Here is a 23,243-nt window from a genome sequence, read left to right as displayed (position 1 = left end):
GACAATATCGAGCACAATCTTTTTTTAAGGTTGACTGCACTACTTATTAATTTCTAGAACTGGATAATTATAAATGGAAATATTTCTTATATTGCTTCACATATTTTATGTGCCTTGGTTGTAATATCCAACTGCATGATCAAAGAGCAGCCATAGTCAATTTGATGAATAACTTTATCATGTAAATTGTATTAAACCTTTTTGTAAATCCATATTTATTCAGATGTGCTGGATGTCATAAATTATATGCCCTAAGGGCTCTTATTTACTACATAAAACTATATAAAATAATGCAATTGAAGAAAGAATACTGGAAGCTTAATATGACTCTCACCCATGTGTTTGACTCTCCAGAATATTCGTTTTGGCTAGTGTTTTGCCTTTGAAGTCTATCCAGGAAAGCATTGTTCACTCTTTAAAATATAAGAACATAATGCCATTAGATATTTTTTAATAAAATGTTGTAATTCTAAACATAGGCATTTACCTGACTTTCAGTGACAGTACCAAAATGTAAGACATAGTAAGCACTTGGTAGTAGGAATAACTTCTGCCCAAGAAGCTGAAAAGATCTATCTCTCTAGCTATCTATCTTGTTTTATACAGCATACTTACAAGTATTATTGTATATGTATCCATGATCATTACAGTTTTTACGATCTGCTATTGACATTTAATATCCAGTATAAAGCTAGAGATGTGAGATGGAAACTTCAGTAATTTTCATGAAAATTACTGAAACTTGCTTCGCCACATCTCCAACTTCAGCCCAATCATAAGAACAATTTAAGTGGCAAGATGGACTTGAAACGTGATAGTGAGCTAAAGGAGAATAGGTTAATCCCAGGACCCATCTTACCCACCACCAGAACCATTTAGGAAAAGAAGTTACAGCAACTACTTGAAAGGTAGCAGCTGATGGAAAATGGAGGTGGACATGAGGCGAGTATCCAGATACTGAAGATGAAGGAGTTCAAGTGAAGAATTTGCTAGATATGATATGTAAGGTGAACTTAAAAAAAAAAGGTTTTGACAGTTACAGCCAAAAATATATATATATATATATATATATTTTATCAGATAGTAGCTTTCAGCTTCTCAATGATCTTCTTTACTATGGTATGTTCTCCGAAGGTCAAAAAACACAAATTCCTGCATGTCTTGGTGCTGACTTTAATTAAAATTTAAAAGATGATATGGAGATAAGGTCTTCTTTTGACCAGACAGCAGTTTACAGAAATGGAAAAAAAAGCAAGACTTTGAGATCCAAAAGCCAGGAAAAGGCAATGTAGAAAATAACATAATGACCTACAAATCTCCAGCTAACCAACACAAAGCTGGTGTGTTTTTGAAGCAGAGAACACCACTGCAGCATGATGACACCTCTACTGAATACTTTTCTGATCTGCTGACTTAATATGCCCTAGAAATGAGCAGTACACAAAAGAGACATATATAGGGGGCTGCTGGTTATTCCAGCGAGTTTCAGAATTTATGATATTGGAACTAGAAAGAGGATGCAGGAACAAATTATCTGTACTTCTTCAGACTTATGTTTATTATATTAGCCTTTGTTGCCCTTGTCTAGATCACAGTAAAGAAGAGCTCAGAAAACCCTTACTACCTCTTGCTGAAGTGCCACAACCATAGTGTAAAAAATTGACATTGACAGTAATAGGGTAAGGTATGTTCTCTAAGAGGAATGGGCAGATGCAGATTTCGAAGTGGTTCTAATTATGCAAGACTCTAAATGCACGCTTACATTTTTCTTTTTGGAATGATAAGGCAAATATTGCTTTTTTTTTTTCAAAACTGGTGCAATTTTACATAACTTTTTAACCTGTGCAGTCAGGCGTAAACCAAATAATGCATTATATACAATATATGCAGTCATGTATCAATCTGATCAGCACTTGATCCCATAGTAGTGCTGCAGCTGGAAAGGGCAATCCCCAAGCTATGTAATCCAAGCAAGTTTGCACTTTATTTCACTTCATAGAGTACAGTGTCAGGACTCAGCCCATTCAGCCTTTCTCAACTGATACACGCATAACGTAGACACGGTATCTTATACAGTGAAAGGTGTTGAGCAGAGGTGACCTCGGACACTCCTAGAATGGCACCAGATTCAAAATCGACAACACATCAAAAGCAAACAATACAGAAAAAGCTGTATAAGATACCCTGTCTGCGTTACGCACGTATCACTTGAGAAAGGCTGGACAGGCTAAAATGCTTCCTGACACTGTACTCTAGGAAGTGAAATAAAGTACAAACCTGTTTGGATTACATAGCAGCTGCTGGGATTTCTTTGCTTCTGTTTGTGCAATTTCTTAATATCTTATAAGTGAATTGCACTTCATATTAAGAGCTGTAATCCACAGTTTGTGAACAGACTGTTTACTACTACTGAAAGATAATAGGCTTGAAAGAGGTTATAAAATTCCTACAAAAATGCATCATACCTCCTGCGTTCCTCTTCTTGAGAAAGTGTATTTTCCTCTTGATGCTGCTTGAGTGCTTCAGCCTAGAAAAACCAAAACACTTTCTTATAAACCTAATGCTCTTTTAATAATCCCAGAATTCTTCTAGTCTGGGCGGTGGGGTTTACAAGATCAAAACTGTTGTCAATGGAAATGTAATTTATTGTGTATATAAGAATATCAGTATAGCATATCTATCTATCTATCTTTATTTTATACACTGGAGTCATATTATTATGACCACTTCCTACTTTTGACATCAGCAACAGGTAAGTTCATAAAGGAAGTGTGTGATAGACTGTCTGCACACAAATCCCTTGTGGCTGTCATGTGTAAAAGGGGCAATGGATCAGAGTTGCAAAAAGGGGTGATTCTTGGCTTTCGGTGTAAGGGTGGCAGTATTTCTGAAACTGTGCAGTTTGTGAACAGTTTGCGTGCTGCTGTGGTGAAAGTGTATCATTAATGTGGACCAATGGCACCATTGTGAATAAACAACGGAGCACCATGTACCATTTATGTGAGAGATGGAAGGTATAAGAGCAGATCAAAAGAAGGAACAAGGGCGGACCAACACGCTACAGTGGAGCAGCTCACCACCAAAATGAACCAGGGGACTACCAGACATGTGTCTAAAACAGTTCAGTGAACTCTATTGTGTATGAGCCTCAGAAGCAGACAAATGGTCACTGAACCTCTGCTAACAAAGTTAGATCGGCAGAAAAGGCTTCAATTTTTGTGACAGTATCAGAATTGGACCTCCTCTGATTAGCAAAGGGTTGCCTTCTCTAATGAGTCATGTTTTCTGCTTTATCGAATGGATGGACATTGGTACATCAGGCGAGAAACATCAGAGATCACACCCTATAACCATTGCTGGAAGAATACAAGCTGGTGGTGGCAGTGTTATTGTCACAGTGTAGGGGGAGGAAAGGAACACCAGAATGAGAACAGAAGGGAAATGACCAGCAAACTAGGCCTCAAGGCTAGGGAAAGGGAAATGGTGAACATCTAAGGAAATCTGAAACCTAGAGTGAGTGCAGACTAAATAGAGGAGCAGTAATGGCCATAAGCTACACCTGAGACAAGAGGCGTGGTCATTGCCAACAACAACACTGCAACAAGTGAAAACAGATAGGCTGTCTTCTAACCTCTGTCACTGGAGGGACCTTGACAGTTATGGTCTGAGGAATGTTTTTGTTGCATTCTCTGACCCATTTTGGTATGAATCATCCTTACAGATCACGGACACCCATACATGCTGATTGTCTAGCCAGGGGTGGGGAAAGACAATGCAACGTTTCACATGGCTATAAATGTCCGACATTGGTTGGAAGAGCATGATTACGATTTCCAAGTGCTACTCTGTCTCCCCAATTCCACAGACTTGAACCCAACTGAGCATGGGTGGGACCACCTTGATCATCGTATTTGCCCTACAGATCCTCCTTCACGCACACCCTCCAGCAGCTGTGGGATGCACTGCAGTCAGCATGGCTCCAGATACCTGTGACAACCTACCAGGATCTTATTAACTCCCAGCCTGTCTAGATGCTATCTGTGCTGCACTCAGCGGTTACACAGATTATATTAGCTGGTGGTCATAATAATGTGACTCAACCGTGTATTAATTGATGCAAGATGTGGTAAATACCCTTTAATACTTTGAACATGAAACATTTTTTAACTGTCATTTCAGTTCAATTTTAATATAGTGTAGTGAGTGTGATGCTTAAATTTTTTATTATATACTTAATTAGGTCAAGATGTTGCTTTGTACTAGAAAGCTGGGTTTAAAGAGTTTTCTTAGCGAAACTCTGAGCATTGCAAAGTAAAGTCAGTCTTTAGCAGTCTACTTAGTGCTGAGTCTGTGTGTAGCAAGTCAGAGAGGCAAGGAGATGGGCAGTGATAGGGCACATGTAAATAGTCATGGACTGATCTAGTGACAAGAACAGGCTGGATGTCTGTGTATGTTACAAACAAGCATCTTCAGCGCTCACTAGGACTGAAGACAGAATCTCCTTAATGCTCAGTTAGAGCTTTGCTAAAAATTATTTTTACTTCCTGTTTTCTAGCACAAAGAAATATATTTCCCCAAATAAAGTATATTACAAAAATGTTTAGCATCCCTGTCCTTACACTATATAAAAATGACAGTTACACTATAAGTAAATATTCACATGTAAAGAAATGCTAAAGTGCCAAATATTTACACAAAATGTTGTCAATTGCTACATATTATTTGTTATAAAATCAGCAATGGGGGCAAAGGTCAAGGTCAAAATAAGAATAAACTAATTTTGCAACCGAAAGAGGATACTGTACTTTCATAATTCATAAAATATTTCACACTGCATGCATACATAAATCAAATAAATAGAACTATACCTGCACCTCTTCATATAATCTAAAATACACCCTACTGCATTATAGATCAAATGAGATTTATTTAGACTGACAGTTGTAAGTCTCTTGACTCAGGAAGAATTTATTTGGACCCAAAACTAATCGCCCCCGAATCGAGAAATTCACTCATCTCTAAGAGTGGGTGATGAATGCTTGCACTATATATCTCCCAGCAGGATTTGGCAGAGTGAAATGGACAGACAGAACCCTCATCACAGTCTTCTAACCAGATACCATTTTCAGTTGGATGGCGAGGAATGTGATCTTTTCCTCAGTCTCTGGTTCTAGGGCTGGTTAGCTAAGGTTCTCTTCAGCCACAAGTTTACCCTTTTATAGATGCCCTTGTTAATGGACAGTAATGCTTTAACCACCTCAGCCCCCCTAGCTTAAACCCCCTTAATGACCAGACCACATTTTACAATTCTGCACTACACTACTTTCACGGTTTATTGCTTGGTCATACAACTTACCACCCAAATGAATTTTACCTCCTTTTCTTCTCACTAATAGAGCTTTCATGTGGTGGTATTTCATTGCTGCTGACATTTTTTCTTTTTTTATATTAATCAAAATTAACAGAAATTTTAACAAAAAAATGAAATTTTTCACTTTCTGTTGTAAAATTTTTCAAATAAAACTCCATTTCTATATACATTTTTCTCTAAATTTATTGTTCTACATGTCTTTGATAAAAAAAATGCAATAAGTGTATATTTATTGGTTTAGGTAAAAGTTATAGCGTTTACAAACTATGGTGCAAAAATGTGAATTTACGCACTTTGACTTTCTGAGCACCTGCCATGTTTCCTGAGGTTCTACAATGCCCAGACAGTAGAAACACCCCACAAATGACCCCATTTCGGAAAGTAGACACTCTAAGGTATTCGCTGATGGGCATAGTGAGTTCATGGAAGTTTTTATTTTTTGTCACAAGTTAGCGGAAAATGATTATTATTATTATTTTTTTCTTACAAAGTCTCATATTCCACTAACTTGTGACAAAAAATTAAATTTTACATGAACTCACCATACCCCTCATGGAATACCTTGGGGTGTCTTCTTTCCAAAATGGGGTCAATTGTGGGGTATTTAAGCTGCCCTGGCATTTTAGGGGACCTAAAGCGTGAGAAGTAGTTTGGAATACAAATGCGTAAAAATTGCCCTGTGAAATTGTAAAGATACTTATTGGAATTTGGGCCCCTTTGCCCACCTAAGCTGCAAAAAAGTGTCACAAATGTGGTATCGCTGTACTCAGGAGAAGTAGGGTAATGTGATTTGGGGTGTATTTTTACATATACCCACTGTGTGAGATAAATATCTCTGTAAAAGACAACTTTTCCCTTTTTTTATACAAAGTTGTCATTTTACAGAGATATTTCTCTCACCCAGCATGGGTATATGTAAAAAGACACCCCAAAACACATTGCCCTACTTCTCCTGAATACGGCGATTCCACATGTGTGACACTTTTTTGCAGCCTAGGTGTGCAAAGGGGCCCAAATTCCAATGAGTACCTTTTTTTTTTTGGGCACAAGTTAGCGGAAATTTTTGTTTTTTTTCTTTACGCACCTAGGCTACAAGAAAATGTCACACATGTGGTATTGCCATACTCAGGAGAAGTAGGGCAATGTGTTTTGGGGTGTATTTTTACATATAACCATGCTGGGTGAGAGAAATATCTCTGTAAAATGACAACTTTGTATAAAAAAAATGGGAAAAGTTGTCTTTTACAGAGATATTTAGCTCACCCAGCATGGGTATATGTAAAAATACACCCCAAAACGCATTGCCCTACTTCTCCTGAGTATGGCGATACCACATGTGTGACACTTTTTTGCAGCCTAGGTGCGTAAAGAAAAAAAAAGAAAAATTTCTGCTAACTTGTGCCCAAAAAAAAATAATTCTATGAACTCGCCATGCCCCTCATGAAATACCTTGGGGTGTCTTATTTCCAAAATGGGGTCACATGTGGGCTATTTATTTGGGCCCGCAAAGGGGCCCAAATTCCTTTTAGGAGGGCATTTTTAGACATTTGGATTCCAGACTTCTTCTCACACTTTAGGGCCCCTAAAATGCCAGGACAGTATAAATACCCCACAAGTAACCCCATTTTGGAAAGAAGACACCCCAAGGTACTCCGTGAGGGGCATGGCGAGTTCCTAGAATATATTTTTTGCACACGTTAGCGGAAAATGATTTTTTTTCTCTTGCAAAGTCTCATATTCCACTAACTTGTGACAAAAAATAAAATTTTACAACTCGCCATGCCCCTCACAAAATACCTTGGGGTGTCTTCTTTCCAAAATGGGGTCACTTGTGGGGTATTTATACTGCCCTGGCATTTTAGGGGCCCTAAAGCATGAGAAGAAGACTGGAATATAAATGTCTAAAAAATGTTACGCATTTGGATTCTGTGAGGGGTATGGCGAGTTCATGTAAGACTTTATTTTTTGTCACAAGTTAGTGGAATATGAGACTTTGTAAGAAAAAACAAAAACAAAAAGATTTCTGCTAACTTGTGCCAAAAAAAAATCTTCTATGGACTCCCATGCCCCTCAAAAGTGATCTTTCTATAGCGCCGCAGCGATTTTATGGTGTTTTTGCAGTGATCAGAAAAAGAAATCCTGTCACTGCGGTGGGGCGGACTGAACGCAAGTGTGCGCACAAGATCAGGCCTGATCGGGCAAACACTGCGGTTTTTGTAGAGCCTATAGAACATGTCCTATTCTTGTCCGCAATTGCGGACAAGAAAAGGCATTTTCTATGTAGTACTGGCAATGTGCGGATCCGCAAAATGCGGAAAGCACATTGCCGGTGTCCGTGTTTTGCAGATCCGCGGATCCGTAAAACACATATGGACGTCTGAATGGAGCCTTACAGGGGGGTGATCAAAGACAGGGGGGTGATCAGGGGTTAATAAGGGGTTAATAAGTGACCGGGGGGTGTAGTGTAGTGTGGTGCTTGGTGCTACTTATTACAGAGCTGCCTGTGTCCTCTGGTGGTCTAACAAAACAGCGTCTGATATACCTTTCAAGGGTTAAAAAAAAATCGCATCTACAGCCTGCCAGCGAATGATCGCCGCTGGTAGGCTGTAGATCAACTGGTTTACCTTCCGATCCTGAGAACGCGTGCTGACGCGCCGGCGTGTCAAGGAGGAATAAACCGACCGCCCGCAGGATGCAATCCTGCGTTAGGTGGTCGGGAGGTGGTTAAAGTGTAACTGCCATTTCACTACCAAAAATGGAATCCCTAACATATGTGATGCTGAAGGGAAAGTATTCATGAAGCTGCATTTTTCAGCTAATTTTATCTTTCTGATGTCTGTATTCAGCCCTTAGCAACCATATTTCTCTGTGCCTCTATTTCTTCCTAAGATGGCATCTGCTGCTCTTCCTGTGATGATCTTTGCCCTTCCTTGAGGCTATCCTGTATTTCCTTCACTTCCCATAAGCCCTTGCTCTCCTGAGTCTCCTCACATGAGCTAGCAGGACCAATCATAACGCAGATAACTTCCCACAGTACCCAGAGCAGTTTGTATCCTCACATACAGCTAACCAGAGACAAGCCCTGCAATTACATTAAATCAGTAAGCATTTCTTTTAACCTCTTAATAGCCAGCTGTCCCTCATTCTCTTCCAGACTGACAGGGAAGAGAATGATTTAGCTGCTTATATCTCTGGTTTAGTACCAGCTAGAAATATGTATAGAAATATGTTATATTGTCTGAAAGCTAACATTCCAAACTTTCAGACAATAACAGAATGACATAAATCTGTTCAGTACAGGGAAATATAGCAATGATAGAAATCGGGATGCTGTGAATGAAGCTGAAAGTAAAAGCAGATTTTACCTGCGATTATTCCTGACTCTATTTCTAACAGTGATTTCTCCTCTGTTGCCTGGACTAGAATTGTCATTCTGGTCTTGTATGAAAGCCTGGACTGTCAGCTTATTACATGCATATTTCTAGCTGCTACCATTGAGAAGATATCACCATCTATAGTAGCCCTCCCCCCTCCACTTTCTGCCTCAGCCCAGCTCCAGGCTTTTAGGACTGAGCTCCTCCTCCCAGAGCTCATCCGTCTCTTGTTATAATACTGAGAAGACGGACTGCACATGGCAACGCTGGGAGATGAGAGCTGCTGAATAGGAAAGTAGCATGCATTTGTGGGAGTTATTAGCAGGTAAAACTAAAAATGATCAAATTTTAAATCACAAAAGCACTTATACAGCAGGGTGTACTATTCCATTAGGGAATAAAAAATGAAACGGCAGTTACACTTTAAGCATCAGCATAGGATGTCTTCAAGGTAACCTTACCCTGCATTAACAGCTTTTCTACAGTATTATCTACAGTAGATCCACTATCAAGGCACAATAAAGGCAGTCACTGATGGAAATCAACTTGGCAAACCACCAAGGGTTTTTGACTTGTTATAATTTTACATTCTAATGTTAATTAATACCTTAAATCTACTATTTGGGTTGGCAATGAGATGTGTCAGAAATTACATCAGCTAGAACCCAAGCAAAGGGACACACTGGTAGACTGGAGAAGTCAAGTTTCAATGTGATGTTAGGCAAGTGCAAATTGCTCCCTTTCATAACTGACCTCTGTATATATGAGGGTGTGGGGGGAAGGGCTCACATGAAATGTTAGAAGTGAGATTTCCCTTTAAAGAATATCACCTGCTTACTACTGATATTAATTATCTGCTGGTTCCAGTTGTGCAGTGTGACTTTTATATTAAGACAGAGTGATTCTTTAAATGCTTTAATTCATTCATGCTTATAGAGAATATTGTAGTACTTAAAAATAGACCAACAGTGCAGTGCTAGAAAACTGATGTGCATCAGAGTAAAACCTTTAGAATTTATATTAAGTGTAGAAGAAATATCATTACAATTTAAAAACAAGTTAAAAACCTCAAGTCGTTCTGGAATAGCCAGAGGTTTATCTGAAGTTGATGAAACACCGGGAAGAATAAAAGGTGATTTAACAAATGTGGAAGCCAGTCATCGGGATGATTAGGGTAATGCAAAAAAGAAAAATGGTTTGAAGGGAACATAAAAGATACATCATAGGAGAGAAGAATGATTGATGCAATGAGTTAAAAAAAAACTTGTAATGCAATATTAAGTAGAAAAAAAATCTGTGTCTTTCTGGAACAAGGATGGTAAATGTGAGCGGCTGACAGAAGCTAATGCAATAACACCTTGGTGACAGATTTATAAATGCTTAGGAAAATAAAGGTTAGCTAACAAAACTAATCAATTATATATGTCAGCTGCTCAGGGATTTATGTTACAATTTCAATATACGGTACATGTTACACCAGTTGTATGCCAAAATCAAAAACACCCGACAGGGTCGGGCTACTAAGCTGACTAATGGCTAGTAGAAAAACACAAGATGAGGCCATAGTCTCTGTTACTAGTAATATTTATAATATTAAATGGTGGAAGTTCATAATTTCATAATAGAGCAAATTTTTATGGAATAAAATTCATTACAAAGGATATTCTGACAAGTTATATATTTTGTAGGGGGAATAGCTTAAGACCGGCGTTGATTCCATCTGTCTTAATAGCAAATACCACTGGCGTACGATGCACCAGAATTATTAGGAGGTAATAATTCTGGCTCATCATCAGGATCTCCATGTACCAGGAAAATAAAACTATGCCAATGAGGGAGCTGGCATACGTTTCTAAAGTGCCCCATATACATGATGGATATCTTGTAAAGTGAGTCAGGTTGCAGAGGTCTCAACTAGTGTTGATCGAGCACCAAAGGGCTCGGGTGTTCGGGTTCACCAGAGGACAATCAAAATCAATGGGAGGGTGTTTGGATCAAAGGAAAATGTCAGAAATGTATGGAAACACCACCTAAATGGTTCGGGAACAGCATGGGGAGAAAGTCTGGATGCATCTTGGACTCCCCGGTCGCTGCTGGGAACGATGTTGTCCGAGTAGTACGCCACTTTTACAGACTGACAATAATATGCACAAAAGCGAAGCTAAAATTGATTTTTCTGTATATTTACTTGTATATAAAGTGCAAGTGCTGCCAGAAATTACAAGGAAGAGGCACTCCGATACAACCTGTATATCACATAAATAAGAGCCTCATTCACATTGTGGTACAATTTTTCAGGTAGTGGGACTCCTACACTCATAAAGCCTATGCACTAAGTGTAAGGGTTTCCAAAAATTACAAAGAACCGGCACTCCAATACACCCTTTATTACACATAAAGGAGGGCATTCTACACCTTTAAAAAATTATGATTGACAGTTTGCTGGTGACCCTCAAAAACATTAGGCGCAAGGGCCTGCTCGTGACCCTCTAAAACATTATGGGCGAGGGCCTGCTGCTGAGCTGACCATCTAAAACATTAGGGGTGAGGGTCTGTTGCAGAGCTGACTCTCTAAAACATTAGGGGCGAGTGCCTGCTGCTGATCTGACCATTGAAAAAATTATGGGCGAGGGCCTGCTGGTGAGCTGACCCTGTAAAACATTATGGTAGAAGGCCTGCTGGTGAGTTGACCCTCTAAAAGATTGTAGGTGAAGCCTGCTGGTGAGCTGACCCTCTAAAACATTATATGCGAGGGCCTGAAGGTGAGCTGACCCTTTAAAAGATTGTAGGTGAGGGCCTGCTGGTGAGCTGACCCTCTAAAACATCACCTGCAAGGGCCTGCAGGTGAGCTGACCCTCTAAAAGATTGTAGGTGAGGGCCTGCTGGTGAGCTGACCCTCTAAAACATTACATGAAAGGGCCTGCAGGAGAGCTGACCCCTAAAACATTATATGCGAGGGCCTGCAGGTGAGCTGATCCTCCAAAAGATTGTAGGTGAGCGCCTGCTGGTGAGCTGACCCTCTAAAACATTATATGCGAGGGCCTGCAGGTGAGCTGACCCTCTACAATATTAAGAGCGAGGGCAGACTAATAAGCATGTTGATAAGATGGAAGAGGAGGAGGAGGAGGAGGATGACAAGAAAAGGAAGATTAAACCATATAGCCTTTTTTGTGGTGGAAGGGGTGCATTGGAATACAGTGTATTCAGTACATTATAAAAAACACATTTAAAGTACCTTTATGCTCCGCCGCTTTCCTCTGATGGAGTAGAGAAGTCAGGGGCAATCCAGGCCTTGTTCATTTTTATAAGAGTCAACCTGTCAGCATTTTCAGTTGACAGGCGGATGAGCTTATCAGTTATTATGCTCCCTGCAGCACTAAATACCCACTCTGACAAAACGCTGGCGGGAGGGCAGGCCAGCACCTCCAAGGCGTAGAGTGTCAGCTTGTGCCACGTGTCCAGCTTGGACACCCAGTAGTTTTAAGGCACATAGGGATCATTGATGATGCTGACGCTGTTTGCTACGTACTCCTTCACCATCTTCCAAAATGTTTCCCTCCTTGTGACACTAGGCCACGCATCAGGGTGAGGGTGCTGGCGGGGTGTCATGAAACTGTCCCAGGCTTTAAAGAGTGTTACCCTGCCTCTGTTGGAACTGCTGTGTGTTGCCCTCGTCTCCCCTCTTCGGTTGCCCAAGGAACTATGTACTCTGCTGCCAGCATTGTCAGCTGGAAATATTTGGAGCAACAAGGACCTTCTGCTATTGCACCATTTTGTTCATCCTCTCTACCACAGGAATGAGAGATGAGAAGTTCTCTTTGCAGCGGAGGTCAAGAAGGGTGAACAACCAGTAATCGGTGTTGTCCAAAATGCGTAAAATGCGTGGGTCACAGGAAAGGTAGCCTAAAATAAAGTCAGCCATGTGTGCCAGAGTCCCAACAGGCAAGACTTCGCTGTCATCATCAGGAGGAAGAATCTCAATCTCCTCATCCTCTTCCTCCTCTTCTGCCCATCCACGCTGAACAGATGTGCAATGAGCAGGATACGGGTACGCGCTGACACCACTTATGCAGTGGATCAAGATATGGGTGGTTAATAGTCTATAGTTTGTTTGTGACGCCAATTGCAGCGTGCACAGGGTACTATCACAGGGCCCTCCCAAGGTTTATAACGCACATCCAAGGTTTGAATGCCAGAGTGGTGTAATGGCCTATAATGTCTCTGTATGGTGATAATAATGGTGTCAACGGTGTCTCCTACCTGGGTACGGATGGACTCCTGGCTCCTGGCTCACTTGCAATAAATTGAGTGTAGTGATAGTAGGAGTAATAGAGGGATTTTACAGCAGAAATTGATGTCCAGACCTTTAGGTGAAAAAACTTGTCTTTCCTGAAGATAACTTTTATCCAAGCAGAATACAGTTGTGGTCTTTGGTCCCAGCAGGTTTTGGCAATGGTTGCCAGGAATGAATCTTCTGCACTATAAATCTGGAGCTTGCAGGATAAGACGTCTGCTTAGTAGCTCTGTAACTGTGGCAGGAATTTATCTTCTGTGCTTCTCTCTATCTTCTGCTTTGTTGGGACAGACTAGCTGAGGAGGATATGGCTTCTCCTAGGTCTCTAGACTTGACTCTCAGATAGGCTCTCAGGGAATGCTTTCATCCTGGAACTCTGGAGGTTGTCTGTTTTCTTGTCATCCAGCTGAGGCTGCAGGGCTCAGTCTGGGTATGTGATCAATGTCTCAGCTGAGACAAGATCATGGCTTTCTTCCCTATGCAGGGGGACTCCTGAACTCTATCACACATCCTTCCCCAACAGGGCTGGCTGGCACACTACCTAACTTCCTTCTCCTCCCATACTGCAGGATGTGGAAACAGTCCACACCTCCACAGAAGGGGAGCTAAGCTTGAATAATCCATTGCAGTCTAGATATACTAATCTGTAACTAGTTCCTTACCAATGCATTGCTGCCACCTGCTGGGGAACATGGAAAATTACAAGGAAATTTAAATTTAACATAGTTTTAAATGCACAGTTGTGAAGACATGAGCAAAATCATTTCAGATGACAGGCTAAAGGCTCTTAAGAGATAGTAGCGGGGTAGAGGAGTGTTGCAGATGGAATTAAACTTCCATGGGTACTACCCTCTGTAGCAGAGGCAACAGTTTCCTGCTCCTCCTACTCTTCCTCCTCATCATCCAATTTGCGCTGAGAAGACGAACGGAGGGTGGTCTGGCTATCACCCTGTGTAATGTCTTCCACCTATTGCACATGCAAAGCGTCAGCATTAATTGTGAGCAGCGAGCGTTTGAGTAGACACAGAATTGGGATTGTGACGTCGATAATAGCGTTATTGCCGCTCACCATCTGTGTTGATTCCTCATAGTTTCTTAAAACCTCACAGAGGTCAAACATCCATGCCCACTCCTCGCTTGTGAAGAGCGGAAGCTGACTGGAAAGGCGACGACCATGTTGCAGCTGGTATTCCACTAATGCCCTCTGCTGCTCACAAAGCCTGGCCAACATGTGGAACGTCGAGTTCCAGTGCATGCTCATGTCGCACAACAATCGGTAAGCTGGCAATTGCAAGCACTGCTGCAGTGTTGACAGACCGGTGGAAGCTGTCGATGACTTGCGGAAATTGGCACACACGCGGCGCACCTTCACCAGTAGCTCAGGCAAATTAGGGTAGGTTTTGAGAAACCGCTGAACCACTAAGTTGGAGATGTGGGCTAGGCATGGGATGTGTGTGAGCTTGCCGAGCTCCAAAGCCACCACCAAGTTAAGGCCATTATCAGACACAACCATGCCTGGTTCAAGGTTGAGTGGCGAGAGCCACAACTCAGCCTGGTCTCTTCTCCCCTGCCACAGCTCTACGGTGGTATGTTATTTGTCACCTAAGAAGATCACCTTAAGCATGGCCTGTTACACTGACGGCTGACTGGTGCTGCAAGAGGATAATTCTGAGGTGGAAGTGGAGGAGAAGTGGGGGTTCGAGCCACTAACATAGGTGGTGGCGGAAACCCTGATGGAATTAGGGCCCGCAATCCTTGACGGCAGTAGCAACTGTGCCATCCCAGGGTATGACTCCCTCCTGGCCTCCCCAACGTTCACCCAGTGTGCCGCCATCGAAATGTACTGTCCCTGACTGAAAGCACTTGTCCATGTTGATTTCCCCAGTAACTGCATTGGTCAGGGCACGGGTGATGTTACGGGACACATGCTGGTGTAAGGTGCGCACGCCACACTGTGAAAAATAATGGCGGCTGGGGACTCTGTAATGAGGGATGGCCGCCGACATCAGGCTGCGGAAGGCCTCAGTGTCCACAAGCCTAAATGGCAACATTTCCAGGGCCAGTAAATTGGAAAGTTGCGCATTTAGTGGTATAGCCTGTGGGTAGGTAGCTGGGTATTTGTGCTTGCTTTCAAATGCCTGGGGTAAGGACATTTGTATTCTGCGCTGGGACACAGAAGTGGATGTGGTCGCTGATGGTGATTGCAAAGGTCCAGGTGCAGGGCAGGAGGGATCCGGGCCTGCGCCTTCTACAGGGGATTAGCCAGCACGTAACACAGGGGAAGAGGAGGCAGTGGTGTGACCCGCAGACACAGATTTTGGACCCAGGCATTAGGCCCACTTATTACGGTGCTTTGATGCCATATGGCTGGGCATGCTGGTGGTGGCGAGGTTGCTAGTGTACACGCCCCTGCTCATTTTTGTATGGCACAGGTTTAAAATAGAATTCTTTTGTCGTCCACACTTTCCTCAAAAAAGCGCCAGACTGCAGAACACCTACCCCTTAGCAAGGGAGATTTTCCGCAAGGGTGTGCCCCGGGGAACATTTGTGGGCCTTTTTGGTGTGGCGCGCCTTCTCCTTTTTGCCACCCCACTGCCTCTTCCAGCATGTTGCAGTGCTACAGATCCCTCCTCCTCTGTACTGCTGTCCTCGCTCGGCTTACCACCTTCCCAGGTTGGGTCAGTGACTTCATCGTCTACAACCTCCTCTTCCACTTCCTCACTCTGCTCATCCTCCTGACTTGTTAACCTAACAACAACCTCAGTTATTGACAACTGTGTCTTATCCTCATCATCACCCTCTTTTGAGACACTAATTGCCGTTGACTTATTGGCAACCGTGTCTCATCCTCATCATCCCCCTTGTGAAACACTAATTGCCGTTCCCCACCGTCATCTTCTTGTGACTGTGAATGCTCAAAAGTTTGGGAATCAGGGCACAAGATCTCATGTCCCTCTTCAAGCGGGCTTGTCGAGAAGCTGAAATGAAGGAATGGCGCCGAAAAGAGCTCCTCAGAATATCAGAGTGTGCAATCACTTGTTTGGCAAGACTATCCATTGTGGGAGGAAGGAGGATTAGGGTGAGGATTGTGTTGACCAGACTCTTGGCTACTGAGACTGGACTTGGTGGAAGACAGGGTCATTCTTAACCGACTGGAAGCATTATATGATGCAATCCAACCGACCACCTGGTTGCACTGGTCTGACTTTGAGAGTCTGACTTTGAGAGCGTTGTCCTGCATCGCCCTGCAAAATGGGACATGAAGCTAGGTATCGTGGATAATAGTTTTTCTTGTGCTCTGGCAGCAGGCACAGTTTGAATGCGCACAGGGTCACCGCCTCTGCGTGCACCATCAGCATCACGGCCACTTCCCTGTCCCTTACTGCTCGGCTTCTTTATATTAAATGTTATATATGCTTGAAAGTATGTCACACATAGAGTAGTGTAGGATTTGTAAGTGTATGCGGCAAAAAATTAAGAAAGGTATTTGGGATGTGGAAACGTCATACAGGAGATATACCGCAAATAATGTCACTGATTTCAGCAGCGGCTAATAAAAAAAATTACAGGGAATGTCACAGGTATTTGGGATGTAGAAACATTACACAGGAGAAATATTGCAGATAATGTCGCTGATGTCAGCAGTGGCTAATATAAAAACACAGTGAATGTCACAGGAATTTGGGATGTGGAAACGTTACACAGGAGATGTAGCGCAGCTAATGTCACTGTCCGCAGTGAACATCGTCTACGGAAAAAGTACACTGGATGTGACAGATATTTTTGGGATGCGCACACGTTACACAGGAGATGTAGCGCAGATAATGTCACTACTGCAAGCTATTTAGCGCAGGATGTGCTAAAAATATATATTTCTGCCACACACAATAGTGCTTAAAAGGACTTTTGGTATTTGTAAAGTTTAAGCAATTTAGCGCAGGTTGCTGCCACACATAATAGTCCTCAAAAAGACTTTTGGGTCTCTGACAAGTTTTTTAACTTACAAAAAATTTTTTTCACTCCCTACACTATCTTTCTCTTTTTCAGCACAGCTCTCCCTGACTAACACTAAGCCAAAACACGTGTCATCGGGTGCTATATAGCACCCGATGACGCTTTCTGGCCAGCCAATCACTGTAATGCCACTAACCAACATGGCTACGGCATTACAGTGAAGGGCAGAACTTACCTGCATGTTTATTGGCTGTGTAGCCAACAAACGTGCGGGGAGGAGACTCGAGCATTGCGCTCAAGCACATGCGGTATTCGGCCGAATACCGCCATGTGCCGAGCATCGAGATGCTTGAACCGAAGTGGTGTTCGGCCGATCATGCTCGATCAACACTAGTCTCAACCTCTGCCCACTTCCTCCTACCCATGCCCCACCAATTATTGTTTGTTGAAACATGGCAATGGCACCAAAAACTGAGGAGGAAAAGCACCTAAAAAAAAATACTGTTTGTAGTGTATTTCATATTAAGCTAACATCTATCCCAGTGAAAAATGTGGGGAAAAAGAAGCTTTTCACTAAAAATGCTGTTGGATGAAACCTTCCCAAATGTTGTTTTAGAAAACTACAGCTGAAGCACTGTAGATATTTAAGCTCTTGTGTAGGGAAGAGTTCATTAAATTATGTCCATAACTCTTTTTTTCATTTTAGCCAGCGCTTTTGATAAACTCAACCATTGTGTATGTGATGTAAGAAGATTTCTTAGGGAAATGGTCAATATAATTTTTCATTTAAATGTTACTATTGTACATGCATTCACTTGTGAATATATACTATATATTATGCATGTTTTTTTATTTTAAATGGGGGTGGGGCTAGTTTCTACCTCTAGATCACCAGCTTATAGTGAAAATCGTTCATGCTATATTTAATGCAGGAATATTCCTTATTGGATCTCAAAATCTGTATTGTATAGATGACTGACCTTCACAAACAGGTACTTAAATTGGGGTATACAGAAGAAAATTACATATAACCTAGTGAATAGAATTGCACCCAACTTACACTATTACATACAATATCTCTTTTCTTGACTTTATTATAGACTTTGCTGCTAAAATCACTTCATTCACATATGAAAATAAAAATTATAATGCCCTATATCAGCGGTCCCCAACCACCGGGCCGGGGACCAGTACTGGGCCACAGATCATCTGGTACTGGTCTGCGGGGAGTGTTGAATGGCAGGGACAGTAACTGTTGGCTCCTGTGTTCTGTTGTTTAGCCTCATAGGCTTAAGGCCACTAGACTAAAGTGCTAAGGTGCGTCATCGTGACTTCCTGTGCCGGGTCAGAGGCAGTGTGACAACAACATCACGCCGCCAGAGACCCAGCGCAGGAGTCGTGGCCGCCTGTACTGTAAAGCAGGGAGCCTGGGCAGCAGGCTGGAAGAGGCCTGCAACACAGACAGCCAGATAGGGTTGAGCATTTTGCTCTCTTTTTTTATTTTTGCATTTAACCTTTTTTTATTTTTGCTTTTTTTTTTCCATTGTGAACACTACAGGGTCACCAAGGAGCCAAGGAGGATACTGAAAAGGTCTTCCAACAGTCTTGAAGGAGTTCCCAGAGACGCTTAGCACTTGTTGGCCCTTTTGCCTTCACTCTGCGGTCCAGCTCACCCCAAACAATCTCGATTGGGTTCAGGTCCGGTGACTGTGGAGGCCAGGTCATCTGGCGCAGAACCCCATCACTCTCCTTCATGGTCAAATAGCCCTTACACAGCCTGGAGGTGTGTTTGGGGTCATTGTCCTGTTGAAAAACAATGATGGTCCAACTTAACGCAAACCGGATGGAATAGCATGCCGCTGCAAGATGCTGTGGTAGCCATGCTGGTTCAGTTTGCCTTCAATTTTGAATAAATCCCCAACAGTGTCACCAGCAAAGCACCCCCACACCTCCTCCTCCATGCTTCACGGTGGGAACCAGGCATGTAGAGTCTATCCGTTCACCTTTTCTGCGTCGCACAAAGACACGGTGGTTGAAACCAAAGATCTCAAATTTGGTTTCATCAGACCAAAGCACAGATTTCCACTGGTCTAATGTCCATTCCTTGTGTTCTTTAGCCCAAACAAGTCTCTTCTGCTTGTTGCCTGTCCTTAGCAGTGGTTTCCTAGCAGATATTCTACCATTAAGGCCTGATTCACACAGTCTCCTCTTAACAGTTGTTCTAGAGATGTGTCTGCTGCTAGAACTCTGTGTGGCATTGACCTGGTCTCTAATCTGAGCTGCTGTTAACCTGTGATTTATGAGGCTGGTGACTCGGATGAACTTATCCTCCGCAGCAGAGGTGACTCTTGGTCTTCCTTTCCTGGGGCGGTCCGCATGTGAGCCAGTTTATTTGTAGCATTTGATGGTTTTTGTGACTGCACTTGGGGACACTTTCAAAGTTTTCCCAATTTTTTCGGACTGACTGACCTTCATTTCTTAAAATAATAATGGCCACTCGTTTTTCTTTACTTAGCTGCTTTTTTCTTGCCATAATACAAATTCTAACAGTCTATTCAGTAGGACTATCAGCTGTGTATCCACCTGACTTCTCCACAACGCAACTGATGGTCCCAACCCCATTTATAAGGCAATAAATCCCACTTATTAAACCTGACAGGGCACACCTGTGAAGTGAAAAGCATTTCAGGTGACTACCTCTTGAAGCTCATCAAGAGAATGCCAAGAGTGTGCAAAGCAGTAATCAAAGCAAAAGGTGGCTACTTTGAAGAAACTAGAATATGACATATTTTCAGTTGTTTCACACTTTTTTGTTATGTATATAATTCCACATGTGTTAATTCATAGTTTTGATGCCTTCAGTGTGAATCTACAATTTTCATAGTCATGAAAATAAAGAAAACTCTTTGAATGAGAAGGTGTGTCCAAACTTTTGGTCTGTACTGTATAATTATATATATATATATATATATATATATATAGTGGTAATGTGTACCGTATAGTGGTGAAAGGCATGTATATCCCACCCAGATACCTCCGCTGGGGAAGATAACTGGAATCCAGAAAGCTGCAGTGGTTTCAGCAAAGTGTAGTTTGATGAGACAGTTTTGTCTAGATTTTGTTCTGGGCTGGATTTTATTTGGACTGGTGGATAGGTTTGGGAGTGGGATCTATCAGTCCACAACCTTCCAGTACATGTATTGCCTCAAGCTGAGGAGATCGCAAGTAAGGCCTGCTTTTGTAATCACGGAGGGATAAAACAACCCTCTGTGTATGACTGTGAGAGAGAGGACCGGATGATCGGCGGCGCACTCCGGAAATGCAGATGCGGAGAGCATATACTGTGCTCTCCGCATCCATTCCGTCGCCATAGAGAATGAATGGGTCCACACCCGTTCTGCAATTTGCAGAACGGATGCGGACCCATTATTACGGACATGTGAATGGAGCCTTAATGTTGGGCCGGGATTTCCCCTAGTTCTGGGAGTTGTGGGGAAATGGAGACACTTCTGCAGAAAGTGACGAAACTCCTGCAGAACCTGTGCCTATCTTTTAAATGAAGGTGTAGGGGAGATGCACAGTATACACAATGGTTTAGATGAAACTACCATTGAAAACAATGGTGCAGATGAGGTGCAAAGTGAACCTGGCAAGCTAATTAAAATGCATAATGAAAATGCGGAGTCATGTGAAATATGTGATGATGATGATTACACCCTCTTTCCTTTGCAGGTTGTGATCAGGGAAGAAGCTCCCCCTGCTGGTAAAGATGTATGGGATTTAGAAATGCTGATTGATGTTGAGCGCACACAGCTGAGGGAACCCACTGTGATAATTGTGCACGAAAGTGTGCCAGTGCTAGAGGGTGTACTACGCATACCAGGTTGCGGATAAGCAGTCTCCGCTGTGTTCTATGGTTAGCAAGCTCGGGTGCAGGGTTGTTGAAGGTGTTGTGACATACAATGTGAACCAGACACATGAAAGAGCCTGACTTGGATCAGGACATGAACCTGATCAATCTGGCAGAAGTCAGCATAGAGTCCTGACAGCTATATCCAGGCAGTGGAAGACTGCCTGGCATATCAGTATAGCTGCAAACATGAGGATGACATTTCTCATCTAGTAGAGAAGAAGGTAAATAGAAAACCTGAGGAGGAGAGTCTGAAAAGATGCAAATAAGTCCAAGTCAGAGCATGTTGAGAATGGGTCTGGAAATGGTGACACAGTGTTGCTGGCGAAGGCAGAGAAAATGGAACAAGTTCCTGCTCTTTCAACATCTGCTGAACAAGTTGATGGGGCTGATGTGGATCCAGAAGCCAAGAGACTTATGGTAGTGATGTCACTGCCAGATCTCTGAGAAGCTCTGACAGACGTTCTTCAGTGCCTCTTGCTTGAGGTTCTTTTGTTTTGGTTTCGTTTTGTCATCTCGTTTCCCTCTCTCAGCTGTCATCTAGTTGCACTGATTGCATCCCTTTATATCCTCTCCCATACTGCATCACTTTGCGGTTTATACAACTTCCTGGATTGTGCTCACTGCTAAATGCTGCAACTGCTGGTTCCTCAGCTAAGTTTTTTCCTTTATTTGTGTTTTCCTGTTGGCTTGATTCTAAGTGACCCTGACTCCCTCCGTATTAAGTGCAGGGAGCCGGTGGTCGTGTCCCCTCACTATTGTAGGGTTTTCAGGTGTCACTCAGTCTAGGTACGAGGGCATGCAATTTTCTATCATTAAGGTCTTTCCATGGGCTGAGCAGGGAGAGCTCTAGGGCTTTTATAGGGCTCACCATATGTTCCTTAGTTTCGGATCAAGTCAGTTCGATCTTTATTTGTGACTTCTAGTTTCCTGCAACACCATCTGTGACAAGTGAGTAGCCAGGACCTGGTCATGAAAGACAATCGCTCTGTCGTCGACACTTTCAAGGAAGCTAGCAGCCTTCTGGGGAAGAAATATGGGAAGACGGCTGACCAGTGTGCTGATGCCGTCTACTATTATGGAATGGCTCTTCTGGAGCTTGTATGAATGGAGAACAATGTCCTGGGTAACACTCTGGAGGGAATGCCATAAGAGGAAGATGAAGAGTCTGATAAGGACTCCAATATCCCCAGTGCCTCCAACCTCAATAAGAGAGAAAGGGAGTAGTAAAGAGTGTAGGTATAGGATGCCATGTTCGAGAAGGATAAGAAGGCTAACAAAGGGAATGTAGACTCCAAAGAGATAAAGGCTGAAGAAGCTAGAGCAGAGGAATTGGAGTGGGAGAAATCCTCAGATGCTGCAGCGACCAAAGATGAGGCTAAAGGCATCTAGGCAGAAGTGGAAAAAGCCACTGAAGAAGCAGAGGACTCTAAAGCTGTTGCCAAACCTGAGAAAACCACTGCTGAAGAGAAGGAAGAGCGTGTAAATGGAGCTTCTGATCATTCCAGAACTAGCAAGTCAGGAAGCAGAGATGCTGAAAGATCTATCAAAAAAGAAGTTGAAACAATATTGAGGTCCCTGGAAGGGAAACTGAAAAAAGCCTAAGAAGATGTGAACCAGATCCGTCTAAAAGGAGTGAGCAGCGACAAGCATGCTCTGCGGAAGAAGCTCTGCAAAGCAAAGGTAAAAGTGTCTGGACACGACCATGACTGGTAACAACTATGCGAACAGTTCAATCAAGAGCTGAAGCAGTCCAAGAAAGGGCCTGAGCATGTGCGAGAGCCAGAGAAGTTAAAGGGAGAGCCTGTCGTTTGGACAAAAATATCTTCTGAAAGGTGTTCCATAGGCCAAGATCGAAACTCTGAGAATAAAGAGAGAAGAGAGATGCGATCTTTTGATAAAATAAAGAAACAAAGAGAGCATAAATGCCAGAAAGACAATGAGAACGAGGTAAAAGAATGTGAGAGCGCATCATTGTCGCTCGTGAAAGAGTAGGACGAGTAAGAGTGTCTGGTCCGTTAGATGGGCACTGTAACAGTGGTTGTGGTGTGCCGCTGTTCCCCCGATTACTGCTGCAGTCCAGGACACTCTGTTTGTATAAGTGATATTGCTTCTGAGGATTCCGCTCCACAGCTTCTATTCAGCCCTGGACACAGACTGAGTTTGGCTGGTGTCATGTTTCCCTGCTCTAGAGGCGACACGCATCACTCCCCGGGCGGGCTGGGTTAGGTCAGGTGACCTCTCTGACCAACCCTGGCTCTCCTGCAGGTATTTAAGTGGTTCAGCCCTTCTCCCAGACACCTCAGTGTTAAGGTCTTTGTCTTTTGCTAAAGAGCCTGT

General features: G+C 42.8%; 1 protein-coding gene across 2 annotated transcripts in view; it reads right to left on the bottom strand.

The window, feature by feature from the left end:
- Positions 1-23,243, bottom strand: part of EPSTI1 (epithelial stromal interaction 1) — a 166,621-nt gene that overhangs the window by 8,475 nt on the left and 134,903 nt on the right. For both annotated transcript variants that reach the window (XM_044285068.1, XM_044285069.1), the window contains 2 exons: positions 2,466-2,527; positions 335-413 (listed from right to left, as the gene is read on the bottom strand). In XM_044285068.1, coding sequence (XP_044141003.1) covers positions 335-413; positions 2,466-2,527 — 141 coding nt within the window. The remainder of the gene's footprint in view (positions 1-334; positions 414-2,465; positions 2,528-23,243) is intronic.

The sequence above is a fragment of the Bufo gargarizans genome, chromosome 3 (genome assembly GCF_014858855.1).
Source record: "Bufo gargarizans isolate SCDJY-AF-19 chromosome 3, ASM1485885v1, whole genome shotgun sequence".
Taxonomy (NCBI): domain Eukaryota; kingdom Metazoa; phylum Chordata; class Amphibia; order Anura; family Bufonidae; genus Bufo; species Bufo gargarizans.
This window is presented reverse-complemented; position numbering and strand designations above follow the sequence as displayed.